The sequence below is a fragment of the Scyliorhinus torazame genome, chromosome 1 (genome assembly GCF_047496885.1).
Source record: "Scyliorhinus torazame isolate Kashiwa2021f chromosome 1, sScyTor2.1, whole genome shotgun sequence".
Taxonomy (NCBI): Eukaryota; Metazoa; Chordata; class Chondrichthyes; order Carcharhiniformes; family Scyliorhinidae; genus Scyliorhinus; species Scyliorhinus torazame.
The window spans coordinates 329,302,823-329,318,764 of NC_092707.1; the positions used below are offsets into that span (position 1 = coordinate 329,302,823).

The following is a 15,942-nucleotide window of genomic DNA, read 5'->3' on the forward strand; positions in this document are numbered from 1 at the left end:
CGTCCTGTCCTGCATGCTATACCGCCTGCTTCTAGTGGCGACTGGCTTTCAGTCGCTGGTGAGGTTTGCGAACAGAGGGTGAGGGTCGACTTTTCGGGTCGCGAGGCTTCATATGGTGAGTCGGGGCAGGGGCCCCCCGAACTTCAGGGTTAGGCTCCTGAGGTTACATTGGAAGTAGAGTCCCAATAGGAGAGGAGCGCAGATGTCTGGGAACACATATCATTTAACGTTAGCATACTCAGCGCCCTGTATTGCCAGGGTTGCAGTAGTGCACCCTTGGATTTGCACCGAGTGCGACCCAGACGTGAGGGAGATGGTTTGTTGCGCCGGGAAAATTGGGAGCGAGCAGCATCTTACCATGTCCGGGCGAATGAAGCTCTCTGTGCTCCCGGGGTCGGAAGAGGCAAGGCGTCTCATGCCCGTTAATCCGGACGGCCACCATGGAGCTCCGGAGGTGTTTGGGTTGCAACTGGTCCAGGGTGACCGCGCTGAGCTGCCTGTAGCCGGCGGCATGGTCGGAGGTGCTGGGGCGGCCCCGCGATGACTGTCCATATTGATCATATGCGTCGAGCGGCGCAGCAGATGGCGGCCCCCGTTGGGCGAGCGTGGCGGGCGGTGAGGAATATGGCGGCCCCCATGGATCGCACGTGGCCGGCTGCGTGGGGGAGGGTGGCCAAGATGGCGGCCCCCGTGAGTCGCACGTGCTGTGAGGGCTGGAAGATGGCTGCCACCACTAATAGCACGAGGCTGAGGCATCTGCAGGGGGCGGAGGCGGCAGACACGCTGCCACCCTGCAGGGTCTGCGGGCCTGTGAGTCTGAGGATCGGGTCTGTGAGTTAGAGTTCTTAGACCTGGCCAGGCAGACTTTGGCGAAATGCCCTTTTCTCCCGCAGCTGCTGCAGTCCGCGTTGCAGGCCGGGCAGTGCTGTCGGTGGTGTTGAGACTGGCTGCAAAAATGGCAGGGTAGCCCCCCCACACGAGGGGGTAGCGTGGTCAGCCGGGAACGCAGTAAGGCTCTGAAACCCAACCTCCCAGAGAGGTGTGGCTAAATTTACCGTGTCGCCCAGATTCTGGGCTCCCTTTTCGAGCAGGCGCTGTCTCACTTAATTCGACCGGACTCCCGCCACGTAGACGTCTCGAATGGCGAGTTCCATGTGCTGAGTGGCCGTAACGGCCTGGTAATTACAGCTGCATGCGAGGGCTTTGAGGTCGCGTAGGTAGTCATCTAGCGACTCCCCAGGACGCTGGCGGCGAGTGGTGAAGATGTGTCGCGCGTAGACCTCGTTCACGGGTCGTACGTATAGGCGTTCGAGCATCGCGAGGGCATCTGCATAGGAGGAGACCTCGTCGAGCTGAACAGAAATGCGATGGCTCACCCCTGGAGGAGGCTCAGCTTCTGTTCATCGGTGACGGAAGGTGTGGAAGAGGCCTTGAAGCATCGAAGCCAGTGCAAAAAAAATTATTTCGCCTCCGCAGCCTGCGGATCGAGTTCCAGTCGATCAGGTTTGAGGACTGATTCCATTGTTGTGTTTAAGCTGATTAAATTGATGCGACCATCAATTGTTGAATTACTCGTACTATACATTCACACCGCACCCTCCCTGTCTTTGACCCGACCCTGGATCAGAGACCGTATTAAAGTGTCGTCTCTCTCTCTCTCTCTCTCTCTCTCTCTCTCTCTCTCTCTCTCTCTCTCTCTCTCTCTCTCTCTCTCTCTCTCTTCCCCCCCCCCCCCCCCCCCCCCCATGATCAGCTTATGCGAGTCAAGGTCCAGGATCTTCCCTAACACCTGTTTCATAAACTCCGCGTCATCCCAGTTTGGTGCGTAAATATTCACGAACACCACCGGCATCCCCTCCAGCTTCCCGCTCGCCATGATATACTTACCCCCCGAACCTGCAAAAATATTCCCTGTCTCAAATGACACCCACTTATTGATCAGGACCGCGACCCCCCTGGTCTTAGAATCCAACCCCGAGTGAAATTGCTCGACCCACCCCTTCCTCAATCTGATCTGATCCATTACCCTCAGGTGTTTCATAGAATTTACAGTGCAGAAGGAGACCATTCGGCCCATCGAGTCTGCACCGACTCTTGGAAAGAGCACCCTACCCAAGGTCAACACCTCCACCCTATCCCAGTAACCCCACCCAACACTAAGGCAATTTTGGACACTAAGGGCAATTTATCATGGCCAATCCACCTAACCTGCACATCTTTGGACTGTGGGAGGAAACCGGAGCACCAAGAGGAAACCCACGCACACACTGGGAGGATGTGCAAACTCCGCACCGACAGTAACCCAAGCCGGAATCGAACCTGGGACCCTGGAGCTGTGAAGCAATTGTGCTATCCACAATGCTACACGTGCTACCGTGTGTCTCCTGTAGCATTGCCATGTCCTCCTTCAAACCCCTCAAATGCACAAACACGCGAGCCCTCTTAACCGGCCCATTCAGCCCTCTAACACTCCATGTGATTCCATAAAATTCCCTCACCGAACCCGTTTGCTTCACTTCCTCCTGATTTTTTCCTTTAAGACGCTCCTTAAATCGCACATCTTCAGCCCAGCTTTGGGTCATCTGCCCTAATATCTCCATGTGTTGCATGATATCAAATTGTTAGATTACTGTCCTGTGAATCACCTTGGAACATTTTACTTAATTGCGGCATTATATAAATACAAGTTGGTGTTACTGCAATATTAAAATTTCAATTAAATTTGAAACGGCACTATGGTGAATATGAGCGGATCTTGAACTAAAGTTAGTCTTTTAACAGGCGTGGAAAAGGACAAAGAATGGGGAGGCCTATTAGATGTGCTTAAATTAAATGCTACAAAGGAGCAACATTAATTTGACAAAGATTACCTTGGGTAGCAACAACAGTACAAGGAAGTGAATTGAAATACATGTTCAAGAATGAAGAGAAAAAGAAACATCGTTATTTTGTAAAGACTCTCGGAAAAATATTAGACAAAAGAAATGGAGAAGCATAAAGGAAAGAAAAATAAATATATAGTGATTTTTCACAACCTGGGAGCAACCCACAATGCTTTTCAGCTGATGTGTAGTCCCTGTTGTTTTCGTAGGTAAATATGGCTGAAATTTGTGTAGTAAAACATTAGCAAGTTCCCACAAAGAATGATGAGATAACCTAGTGGTTTTGGTCAAGGAATGATTGTTGACAGGACACCTCCCTGTTTTTATGGGAAACGAGTACAAATTTGTACCACATGGCAAAATATCTTTTCATCTAGGTACACTGGGACCTGTTTAATGTGTAATTGAAAACACTATACTGCCAATAATACAGCCCTTCTTCAGTCCTACACTAGATGTTAATTGGGGTTATATTCTTAGATCCTGGGATAGAATGGGCAGCACAGCATGGTGGCGCAGTGGTTAGCACTGCTGCCTCACGGCACCGAGGACCCGGGTTCAATTCCGGCCCTGGGTCACTGTCCGTGTAGAGTTTGCACATTCTCCCTGTGTCTGCGTGAGTCTTACGCCCACAAAGCAAAAAGATGTGCCGAGTAGGTGGATTGGTCACACTAAATTGCCCCTTAATTGGGAAAAAAAAATTGGGCACTCTGAATTTATAATTTAAAAAAAGATCCTGGGATAGAATTTGAACCTTCTGATTCATGGAATAAATTCTAATGCTGAAACGAGCTGGACTTGTGATGACCAATTTTCAATACAGATGTGGAGTACATTTGAGTGCAGGTACAGTCATTAAAGCCCATGGTCTGGTGTACAAATTAGTTTTTAAAATTCAAAAATGGGAATGACATGGACAGTGCAATGAGATGGTGGAACATGGGCAGAAAGATTAATGCCATTGCTTAGTGAAAAAACCATGAAGGTTTTATGCATATAGAACCTGAACTTTGTATGAACTGTAATGTCAAGTATTTGATCCTCAACTGCTTCATCTCCATACCTAAAGATTATATATATCTTATTGATCCAATTAGGGACTGTTAACATTTAAAGAGAAAACTGAGCATCCCGTTTTAACCAGTAGAACTATGCTGCAAGGTTGCATAGAAAACAGGTTAAACATTCCGAATATGGTTAAGTAAACACTAGCTTATACCCACATATGTCAGGCCCTCAAGTTTATTTTTTCCTTCATCCAAGAATTCTTTCATTTGCTGCGACATCTTCAGTTATTGACTTCTATAGGGAACAGTCCTCTCGAAAAAAAATTTAATTCTCCAAGTCAAAACTATTAATTTACCATCTGTTGTCCCTTGTTCTGGTTACTTTTCCAATATTTCCAAGCTAATCTGCTGGTTGTATTTTTTGTCACTCGAGCAGGACCTCTGTAGAGACTTCCACCAATTTTCAAGTTTCTGTTACCTGATCCATATTCCACACAGTGAATGATGAAGTTAGTTTTTTACTCTGCTTACAGTGCAGGTCTATCTAACTGTCATTTACTTTGGCTACCTTCTCTAAACTGCACTCGTCAGTTCCAAGGTGCAACAACTGAACTTGGATGGCTCTGTGTCCCTTTTATATAGTCTCAGTCAGATTCAGTTTGCCCAGAAGTTTTAGCTTCCATACTTCAGTACCCTTTTCTGTTTTCATTTTCTGTTTTCAGTTGGGTCATGAACCTGATGTTCTATCTCTTTTCTGACCCTTTAAGTTAATAATTTCCCAGCTTGCTTATGTTACGTTTACCTCTTCTTTACATCTACAATTAAACCTTTACTACTTAAAACTACAAGCTATTTTTACTTGTTCATAAGATGTGGGCATTGCTGGGTAGGCTAACATTTATTGCCCATCGTTAATTATCCTTGAGAAGGTTGTGGTGAGCTTCCTTGAACCTCTGCAGTCCATGTAGTGCAAGTGCACCCAAAGTGCAGTTTGGAAGGGAGATCCAGGATTTTTTGATTTATATTTAAAAAAATTTAGAGTACTCAATTATTTTTTTTTCCAATTGAGGGACAATTTAGCGTGACCAATCCACCTAACCTGCACATCCCCGGGTTATGGGGGTGAAACCCACGTAGACACGGGGAGAATGTGCAAACTCCACACGGACAACGACCCAGGGCCGCGATCCGAACCCGGGTCCTCAGCGCCGCAGCCCCAATGCTAACCACTGCCACCGAGTTCCAGGATTTTGACTGAAGGAACAGTGATATAGTTCCAGGTCATTATGATGTGTGACTTGCAGGGGAACTTGCAAATGTTGTTCCCATGCATCTGCCCTTGTCCTTCTGGGTGATAGAGGTCATGGGTTTGGAAAGTGCTGCCTCAGGAGCCTTGGTGAGTTACTGCAGTGCATCCTGTAGATGGTACAAACAGCTATCGCTGTACTTCGGCAGTTGGGGGAGTTAATGTTTAAAGTTGTGGATGGGGTGCCAATCAAGTGGGCTACTTTGCCCCTGATGGTTTTGAGATTCTTGAGAGTTGGAGCTGCATTCGTCCAGGCAATGAAAAGAATTCTATCTTGATTGTACTGTAGAGGCTTTGGGGAGTCAGAAAGTGAGTTACTTGCTGCAGAAATCCTAGCCTCTGACCTGCTCTGGTAGCCGCAGTTCAGTTTCTGGCCAACGGTAACCCCCAGGATATTGATCGTGGGGGATTCAGCGCTGGTAATAACATTGCATGTCAGGGGGAGATGATTAGATTCTCTTTTGTTGGAGATGGTCATTGCCTGGCATTTGTGTAGTGCAAATGTTATTTGTCACTTATTAGCCCAAGCCTGGATGTTGCCCAGGCCTTGCTGCACATGGACATGAGTGCTTCAGTGCTGCTTGGTAGCACTGGTGGTGACACCTTCCATCACTTGCTGATGATCAAGTGTAGACTGATGGGGCAGTAATTGGCTACGTTAGATTTGTCATTTTTGTGGACAGGTCTTGCCTGTGTTGTAGCTGTGCTGGGACAGCTTGGCGATGGGCATGGCTAGTTCTGGAGCACAAGACTGCACTATTATTGCCAGAATGTTGTCCAGGCAAATTGCTTTTGCGGTATTAGTACTCGTTTTTAGTATTCTGAAACACATAATCCAGGAACGATATATTCTCAACAATATGGGCGGCTGTGGAGATGGTCTGGTAGCATTTACAAAGAATTTGCTGCTATGCAAGATGTGGATTCACTGACAAAATTAGCTTAAACTAAGGGGGTAATTTCTGGATGGTCCTCCAAAATATTTGTTTGGTTACTGTCATGATATGCAAACATGCAGCTAATGAACACATAGAATAGGACACGACCAATGAGCAGTCAGGACACTTCAGGGTGGTATCTCACTATAAAAGGGATGAGGCACTCACACCCCGCCTTTCCACAGACCAACATTTGCAGAGTGAGACAGGGTGTTTCCTCAGCATCATACCCCAGCACGTGGCTTAGAGCAAGGCTGGTTCAGTTGGACTGAGTTACTACATTTAGATTAGCAGATAGTCAAACTCATTGAGAACTGTGCTAATAGTTCAATAAAACATTGAACTCACTTCGAAGTCTGGAGCATCTTTTACTCAAAACTGCATCAGGTGGCAGCCAGCTTGTGTTATTCCAAATTACATAACACAACAGTTACATAACAATAACTGATGTTGTCCATTAACCACTAGTCACATATGGCAAATTGGGGATCCAGTTGTGGCTCATTACATATCTGATTAAATCAAAAATTAGATGAGAGGCACTCATTAGTCATGTGATCTCAATATTCATATTAGCGCTGTCAATGTGAACCATGAACATTTTTTGCACAAGATGAAAAGACGAGTGTGGGGGCAGCACGGTGGTGCAGTGGTTAGCACTGCTGCCTCATGGCGCCGAGGTCCCAGGTTCAATCTTAGCTGTCCGTGTGGAGTTTGCACATTCTTCCCGTGTTTGCATGGGCTTCGCCCCAACAACCCAAAGATGTGCAAGGTAGAGGGATTGGCCACGCTAAATTGCCCCCTAATTGGAAAAATTAAATTGGGTGCTCTAAATTTATTTTAAAAAAGACGAGTGTGTGTTTGTGTATTTGATCCTTGTTATTGTTTCATTTCCTCGGTTACTGAATGGTGGTACAAGTTATGCAAATAGACATGTGAAATACATTTATCTGTATTGTGATTTTATGTAGTATGTTTTGGACTGAAATTAGTGCATGTGGCTAAATTGGTGTCAACATAGCCACAGCTATAGCTAGTCAGCAATTTCTGTTGGGCAACATTGCTCTATTCAAATTGGCTGAGAATGCCAATCATTTTGTAATCTCGAGCGTAAGGTAGTGTAAATACCAAATGGATGGTAAAACGGGCTTAATTGAGAAGTGTGCTGCTTTTTGAACCAGCTGATCAGACAGTATGCTGTGAGCCCATGCCAATTTGCCAAGAAGAGAGAAATTCACAATGTTCAGTTTCTGTTGCTGGATGGGGGTTGGCTGTGGGAAACATTTTGTTTGGAGGAGGAAGAGGTGTTTTTTTAATTTTTTAACAAACACTTTATTGAGGTTTTTTTTTTTTTGCATTGTAACATTTAGTAGCAATATAAACAATGTACATGAGAATAAAAACATAGTGCAAATACCACCTCCCTCCCCCACAGGTCCCACCATTAATTAACCCCCTAATCTACGCTAACCTAACCCCACCCCACCCCTCTGCTGACGATTAATTTTTCGCGAAGAAGTCGATGAACGGTTGCCACTTCCGGGCGAACCCTAAAAGTGACCCTCTCAAGGCGAACTTGATTTTCTCCAAACAAAGAAAGCTAGCCATGTCCGATAGCCACGTCTCCGACTTCGGGGCTTTGAGTCCCTCCAAGCTAATAGTATCTGTCTCTGGGCTACCAGGGCAGCAAAGGCCAGAATGTCTGCCTCTTTCTCCTGGATTCCCAGGTCTTCTGACACCCTGAAAATCCCCACCTCTGGACTCAATGCCACCCTTGTTTTTAATACCTTGGACATGACATCAGCAAACCCCTGCCAAAATACCCTATGTGGACATGGTTTGCCGGTCCTCCCGCACGTTTTGCACACCTGTCTTCCACCCCAAAGAATCTGCTCATCTGGGCCACTGTCTTGAATTGAATCAGGCTGAGCTTGGCACAAGTTGCGGTCACGTTGACTCTACTCAATGCGTCCGCCCAAAGGCCCCCCTCTATCTCTCCCCCCAGCTCCTCCTCCCACTTTTGCTTCAGCTCCTCGGTCTGTGCCTCCTCTGATCCCATAAGTACCTTGTAAATGTCCGAGACGCTCCTTTCTCCTACCCACCCTCTGGAAACTACCCTGTCCTGAATCCCCCTTAGCGGTAGGAGCGGGAAGGTTGATACCTGCCTAAGCAGAAAGTCCCGCACCTGCCGATATCTAAATTTGTTTTCCCTCACCAATGCAAACTTCTCCTCCAGTGCCCTCGTACACAGAAAGGTTGCCTCTATAAACAAGTCCCCCATCCTCTCAATCCCTGTTCTCCGGCATATTCGGAACCCCCCATCCATACTCCCCGGGGCAAACCGGTGATTATCACAGATTGGGGACCAGACTGATGCTCCCACATAACTCCTCCATTGCCCCTAGACTCTCAGGGCCACCACCACCGCTGGTGGAGTACCGCGCAGGCGAGAACGGCAGAGGCGCAGTTACCAGCGCCCCCAGACTTGTGCCCTTGCATGAAGCTGCCTCCATACGCACCCATGCCCCCCCCCCCCCCCCCCCCCCCCCCCCCTCTCTCTCTCTCCCAGCCACTTCCTAATCATGGCTATGTTAGCCGCCCAGTAATAATTGCTAAAGTTCGGCAGCACCAGCCCGCCCTCTCCCCGACTCTGCTCACGCATTATCCTCCTCACTCGCGGGGACTTGCCCCCCCCCCACACGAAGCCCGCAATAACTTTATTGATCCGCTTAAAAACGGACTGTGGAATAGAGATAGGGAGACATTGAAATACAAACAGGAATCTCGGGAGGACCGTCATTTTCACCGTTTGGACTCTCCCAGCTAGAGACAACGGGAGTGCATCCCATCTCCAGAAATCATCTTTCACCTGATCCAACAACCGAATCAATTTATGTAGCCGGCCCCAATCCCACGCTACTTGAAGACCGAGGTACCTGAAACTCCCCTACCAATCTAAACGGCAGTTCCCCAGTCGCCTCCCCTAACCCCTCGCCTGGACCGCAAACATCTCGCTCTTCCCCATATTAAGCTTATACCCCGAGAACCGGCCAAATTCCCCAAAATTCCCATGATTTCTTCCATCCCCTCAATTGGGTCTGAAACATACAGGAGCAGATCATCCGCTCTGTGGTCCACCCCCACCAGGACCGGCCCCTAGAGCAATTGCCAGCGGCTCTATAGCCAGCTGAAACAGCAGTGGGGAGAGGGGGCATCCTGTCCCGTCCCTCGGTGCAGTCTAAAATAGTCCGAAGTCATCCTGTTCGTCCGTACACTTGCCACAGGCACCTTGTACAGCAACCTGACCCAGTTAAAGCCCCTCCCAAATCCGAACCGCCCCAGAACCTTCCATACATAATCTCAGTCATCCCGGTCAAAAGCTTTTTCCGCGTCCATTGCGACCACTACCTCCACCTCCCTACCTTCCGGGGGCATCATGATCACATTTAACAGCCTTCTTACATTGGCCACCAGCTGCCTGCCCTTAACGAACTCCGTCTGATCCTCCACAATAACGTTCGGTACACAATCCTGTATCCTGGAGGACAACATTTTGGCCAACAGTTTGGCGTCTACATTAAACAGGGATATCGGCCTGTAGGACCCACACAGCTCCGGGTTCTTGTCCCACTTCATGATAAGCAAAATTGTGGCCTGTGACATCGGCTGGGGCAGAACCTCTCTTTCCCTTGCCTCATTAAACACCTTCATCAGCACCGGTCCCTATATCCCTGAGAACTTTTTATAGAACTTTGTTGGGTACCCTGTCCGGTCCCAGGGCCTTACCCGACTGCATAGCCTTCAAGCCCTCCACTATCTCTTCCAACCCGATTGGGGCCCCAGTCCTTCTACCAGCTCCCCGTCCACCTTCAGGAAAGTCAGCCCCTCCAGGAAGTGCCTCATCCCCTCTGGCCCCGTGGAAGAGGTATTTTTAGACTGCTTCATCCCGGGCAAAGACATATAAGCATCTTTTTGCCAGTTCATTCTTCCCCTGTTCTGCTAGACAACGTGGAGGTGTGCAAATTAATCCTCTTGAGGGGTAAACCTTTCTGTCACCCTCATCTACTCCAAGATGCTCGTTATAACTTTGCCCAAACTTTTAGTTCGCTATCCTACTGTATCCTGATGTCGCTGGATATCAGATTTTGCTTGATGATGCTCTTATGAAACACCATGGGACATTTTACAACATTAAAGGTGCTATATAAATCTAAGCTTTTTTTGTATGACCTCCGATTTAATGATAGATTCTTCAAATTCACTGTTCTAAAGTTAGTGAAGATTATACCTTTGTCGGAATTCTCCGTTCGTTGATGGTGGGATACTCGGGTCCCACAAGCAGTATACCTCCTGTGGGTTTCCCGGCGGCATGAGTGGTTTCAATGACAATTTCCATTTGCAGCGACGGGACCAGAGAACCCAGCCACCAGTGAACGGCGCGCTGCCTCCTATCGCCAGGAAACACACGGCTGGGAGGCTGGAGAATCCTGCCCTTGTTTATATTTTGAACTAAGAAATTTGAAATTAAATGTAACCAAAATTAATTGGTTGCTGCCTTTTTCATAGAATCATAAAATTCCTACAGTGCAGAAAGAAACCATTCAGCCTACTGAGTCTGCACTGACCTTCTGATAGAGCACCCCACCTGAGGCCACCCTCCCCACCCTATCCCTGTAACCCCATAACCCCAGCTAGCCTGCACACAAGAGGCAATTTAGCATGGCCAATCCACATAAGCTGCACATCTTTGGACTGGGAGGAAACTGGAGCACTCGGAGGAAACCCATGTAGGCACTGGGAGAACGTGCAAACTCCACACAGTCACCCAAGGCCGGAATTGAACCCGGGGTCCTGGCACTGTGAGGCAGCAGTGCTAACCACTGTGCCACCATGCTGCCCCGAAACAATAAGTATGTTTAAGTAAGCTTGAATTATAGATCATAGCCTCAGTCACATGGTCTGAGTGACTTCTTCTACTGTGAAGACAAGAACATGAGTTTTCGTGACAGTTCCGGTAAACAAAAAACAATAATAGATGTTTTGAGCAACTTTGGCAATTCTAGATTGCTAAATGTTGTGCATATTAAATCACAGTATTAAATTGATTCATAGGAAGCAGAGACTCCTTTATGGGAGTGGGCCCTTAGCACTGAACGTGCATGTATTATTTAATACAGCCCAAATTGTTGACATCTTGTTTCCAAAAAATATTTTTTTTGATCTTGAGAAATTAGTCAGGAACTCATTTCTTGGATTTAACCCTTTGTGATGATCCCACAGAACAAAGGCAGTAACTTTCATTGAATGCTGAGGAAGACCAATAGTCTGGTCCTGCAATAATTTTGTAATTGTTCATTTTTATCATTTATAATTGACGTAGACTAAAACTGACAAGCAAGTTGCATTTAAGGGTGGTGGTAATGTGCATGCAAATTTATTTTTCCAATAATTGAGCTACTTTATAATTATGCTTTACTTGTAAATATTCTTCTTTGACATAGGTTTACAAACTGGAATAACTTGATGTTAAAATATATTTATATTTGTGCAATCTTGGTTTAATGTTCAATGATCTGTTTTTGAATTTAAAAGACACAGCAGTCGTTGTACAACTAAATAAGACTTTTATCAATATATGCTGGAATTAAAGGAAGTATTGTAATTCTCTGTGATTCGCTCTGTTGTGTTATACTTAATGCAAACGTTTTTGGTTTATTGTAGGTCATTAGAGGCTTATTAAAATTCTGGCCAAAAACTGTGAGTCAAAAAGAGGTACGTTTATTTTTTTCTTTCCCTTTACTGCTATGTACAGTTTTGAAATGAATTGCTGTCCTCTTGTGTCCTCAAAACTTGCCTGATTTTCATGCTTGTTAGTATAAATGGGGCTTTATTATCAGTAAAATTAAGTTAAAGGGTCCTAGAACAAGGCCAGCAGCGCGGGTTCAATTCCCGTCCCAGCCTCCCCCGAACAGGTGCCGGAATGTGGCGACTAGGGGCTTTTCACAGTAACTTAATTGAAGCCTACTTGTGACAATAAGCGATTATTATATTAGTATTTCATATTTTACATAGTGAAAGCCAAACAATCATTTCATAACCAAAGAACAGTTTTAAAAGGCTCTCAAATGTCTGGTTGGATAAATGATGTTTGTGGTGTGGTGCTGAACTTTACAGACTATGAACGTTCCAGGCTTGATGCTTGTTTGCGCTGAGTTCATTGCGTGATGCGTATGGCCACAGCAATATAAATGCTACAACTGGCCTTTATGTCCCCATCCTGGAATGCAGTAAGGGATCCAGAATTCCTACACTTGATCACAATCTGATACTTGCCTGCCATAAGTATGCATGTATCTTCCCTACTGGGTGAGCATAGCACCAGGATCAAATGTGATTCTGCATGATCAGATAAACTAGAATACTCTTCATAAAGTGCATGTTTGCAAGATAAGCACTTCAACAAGATTCCAGAATTTCTACTGTTTCCCTGAAATCATGTACCACATGAAGAGCTGCCTTTGAGAGGTGGCAAGTAAGATTTAATGAGATTATTGTCCTTTTTGTAGGTGTATAACTTTCATTAATATTTTTAATCTGTTGACCTATTAAAACAATATAATTTCCTTTTAAAAAAATGTTTTCTCTAAATATGGACATTTCTGGCAAAACCATGTTTATTGCTGCCCGAAGAAGATAGTGGTGGACTTGCCATGGCCTTTGTTATGCCCCAACCCATTCTATTAAAAGTAAAATAGTTTTAGACAAGAATTGCTCTGAGTGGTAACATTGATTTCTTATTCAATACAATAGAAAGTGAATAAACGTTTTTGAGTTTGACAGTTTTTTTAATGATTGATCAGTGCAACTCTAAATACTGCTCTTAGGTTATGTATTTGGGTGAAGTAGAGGAAATTTTGGACGTGATAGAACCTTCGCAGTTCAAAAAGATCCAAGAACCTTTATTCAAGCAAATAGCTAAGTGTGTGTCAAATCCACACTTTCAGGTGAGCAGTTTGTATCTGATGAGCACAACTGTAATAATTATCATTGCATAGTTCTGATATATATGTCTGTAAATCATAGTCATTTCCCTGTTGTGATAATGAACCAGCATCATTACATGGATCATTATGGACTTTTCCACTGGACTCCCAAAGATTGATTTACAGGAAAATATTCAGATAATTGAATTGCGCACCAGGTGTCATCAACTTCTATGATACTAAAAGCATAACAAGAAAACTGAACCAAGAATTGAAAAGTTTTTAAAAAAAAAAGTATAAGAATTTGATCTCAAAGTATTTTTGTAAAATTCACTTTTTTAGGAAAGAGTATTATCAAAAGAAGATTTTAAAATACCTATAATAGATAAATAATGCATATAATATTAGTGACTGTAATACAGTTCAATGGTATCGCTCCATTTCTTGACCTCTCCTTATCTAACATCCAGTACTAGTAGAGTAGAAATTTATTCCACCTAAATATTGGGAAGAAAGAAGGCAGTGGGCCAGATTCTTCGTTTCTGAGTCGAAGCGCTGACGCCAACAGAAAATCCATGGACTTTCATGTCAGAAAAATCCGCGCCACACCTGTATCGATTCTGCTCCCAGTGAGGTACTAGCAAAGGGACTGCAACGGTGCCACATGGAACACCATCGAAACCCACGAAAAACGGTGAGAGAATTGCCGGGTCCATGATGGACACTCGCAGGGCTGACGAACTGCAGCCGCGTTTAAATAATACCCCTCCCCCCCCCACACACACACACACACACACACTGATCGGGGCCGAAAATATGAGACAGGTTGTGCTGGAGTGCCCATACCACTGATGGGGGGGGGGGGGGGTCATCTATATGGCCTAGGGCACCAGGTTTAAAACCGGCTGTCTGCTGCATGGCTGCCTTGTCAGCTGCGGCAATGGTGTTGCGTACCCGACCCCACCGCCCACCCCAACCTAACCCAGACCATCTCCTGGCCACCCCACATTCCACTTTTAAACCCCTCCCAACCCTGGCAGAAGCCCACGGCCAGCGATGCTGGATACTGTCCACTCACACTCTCTCTCTCTCTCTCTCTCTCTCTCTCTCTCTCTCTCTCTCTCTCTCTCTCTCTCTCTCTCTCTCTCTCTCTCTCTCTCTCTCTCTCTCTCTCTCAGTCTCAGCAGCCTCGACGCCAGGTTCACAATTTGTGAGAGCACACGTGGACCATGCCATCGGGAACTCGGCCCATCAAAGGCAGAGAATCGTGGGTGGGCCCACTGATTGATTATATGCGAATTGTGTTTAAACTACATGCGCCGTACGTTGCATTGACGCCGTTTTTGGGGAGGCAGAGCATCGCATTCGGCGTGAAGCCGGCACCTGCTGCGATTTTGGCATCACTGCTCCAGGATTTTTGCTTCACAGCTCCAGGGTCCCAGGTTCGATTCCTGGCTTGGATCACTGTCTGTGTGGAGCCTGCATGCTCTCCCCGTGTCTGCGTGGGTTTCCTCCGGGTGCTCCGGTTTCCTCCAAGTCCCGAAATACGCGCTGTTAGGTCATTTGGACATTCTGAATTCTCCCTCTGTGTACCCGAACAGGGGCCGGAATGTGGCGACTAGGGGCTTTTCACAGTAACTTCATTGCAATGTTAAGGTAAGCCTACTTGTGACAATAAAGATTATTATTATAATGGAACCTTCTCCCCAAATCTAGGGAATTTTGGAATATTAAAACCAGCACATCAACTATCTCACTAACCACTTCTTGTAAGACCGTGGAAGGAAGTACATCAGGACCTGTGAACATTTCAGCCTGTAGCTTCAACGATTTGCTCAGTAATGGGGAGGCGGTGGCATAGTGGTATTGTTGCTGGACTAGTAATCTAAGAGACCTAGGATAGTGACTTGGGGACTCGAGTTCAAATCCCACCATGGCAGGTGATGGAATTTAAACTCAATAAAATATCTGGAATTAAAATTCTAATGATAACCATGAAACCATTGTCGTTTATTGTAAAAATCCATCTGGTTCACGAATGTCCTTTAGGGAAGGAATCTGCCATCCTCACCTGGTCTGGCCTGCATGTGGCCCAGTGAGCCGAGCCACTCCGTTGTATTCAACCGCTACAAGAACACAAAAAAGGAATGAAACCGGATTGACCACCTCCTGCTGATTACCATATCAGCTGATGAATCACCACTACTCCCCAATGTTGAACACAACTTGGAGGAAGCACTAAGGGTGGTGAGGGCGCAGAATATGCTCTGGGAGGGAGATTTCAATGTCCATCACCAAGAATGGCTCGGCAGTACCACCACAGACCGAGCTGGCTGGATCCTAAAGGATATAGCTGCTAGACTGGGTCTGCAACAGATGGTGAAGGAACCAACAAGAGGGAAAAACATACTTGACCTCATCCTCACCAATCTGCCTGCTGCAGATGCATCTGTCCTTGACAGTATTGGTAACAGTGACACTGCACAGTCCTTGTGGAGACAAAGTCCCGTCTTCACACTGAGGATACCCTCCATCGTGTTGTTTGGCACTACCACCGTGCTAATTGGTATAGACTTTGAACAGATCTAGCAACAGCCCATGAGGCACTGTGGGCCATCAGCAGCAGCAGAATTGTATTCAACCACAATCTGCAACCTCATGGGCTGGCATATCCCCCACTCCATTATCATCAAGCCAGGGGATCAACCCTGGTTCAATGAAGAGTGCAGGAGAACATGCCAGGAGCAACAACACAGGACGACCTGTGTGCCAAACAGTAAGTAATAGACAGAGCTAAGCGATTCCACAACAAACGCATCAGATCTC

At 46.1% G+C, this 15,942-nt stretch overlaps 1 protein-coding gene across 2 annotated transcripts in view; it reads left to right on the forward strand.

Moving 5' to 3' along the window:
- ppp2r5a (protein phosphatase 2, regulatory subunit B', alpha isoform) overlaps positions 1 to 15,942 on the forward strand; it is a 367,942-nt gene that overhangs the window by 308,857 nt on the left and 43,143 nt on the right. For both annotated transcript variants that reach the window (XM_072508692.1, XM_072508683.1), the window contains exons 9-10: positions 11,855 to 11,905; positions 13,018 to 13,137. In XM_072508692.1, the coding sequence (XP_072364793.1) occupies positions 11,855 to 11,905; positions 13,018 to 13,137 (171 nt within the window). The remainder of the gene's footprint in view (positions 1 to 11,854; positions 11,906 to 13,017; positions 13,138 to 15,942) is intronic.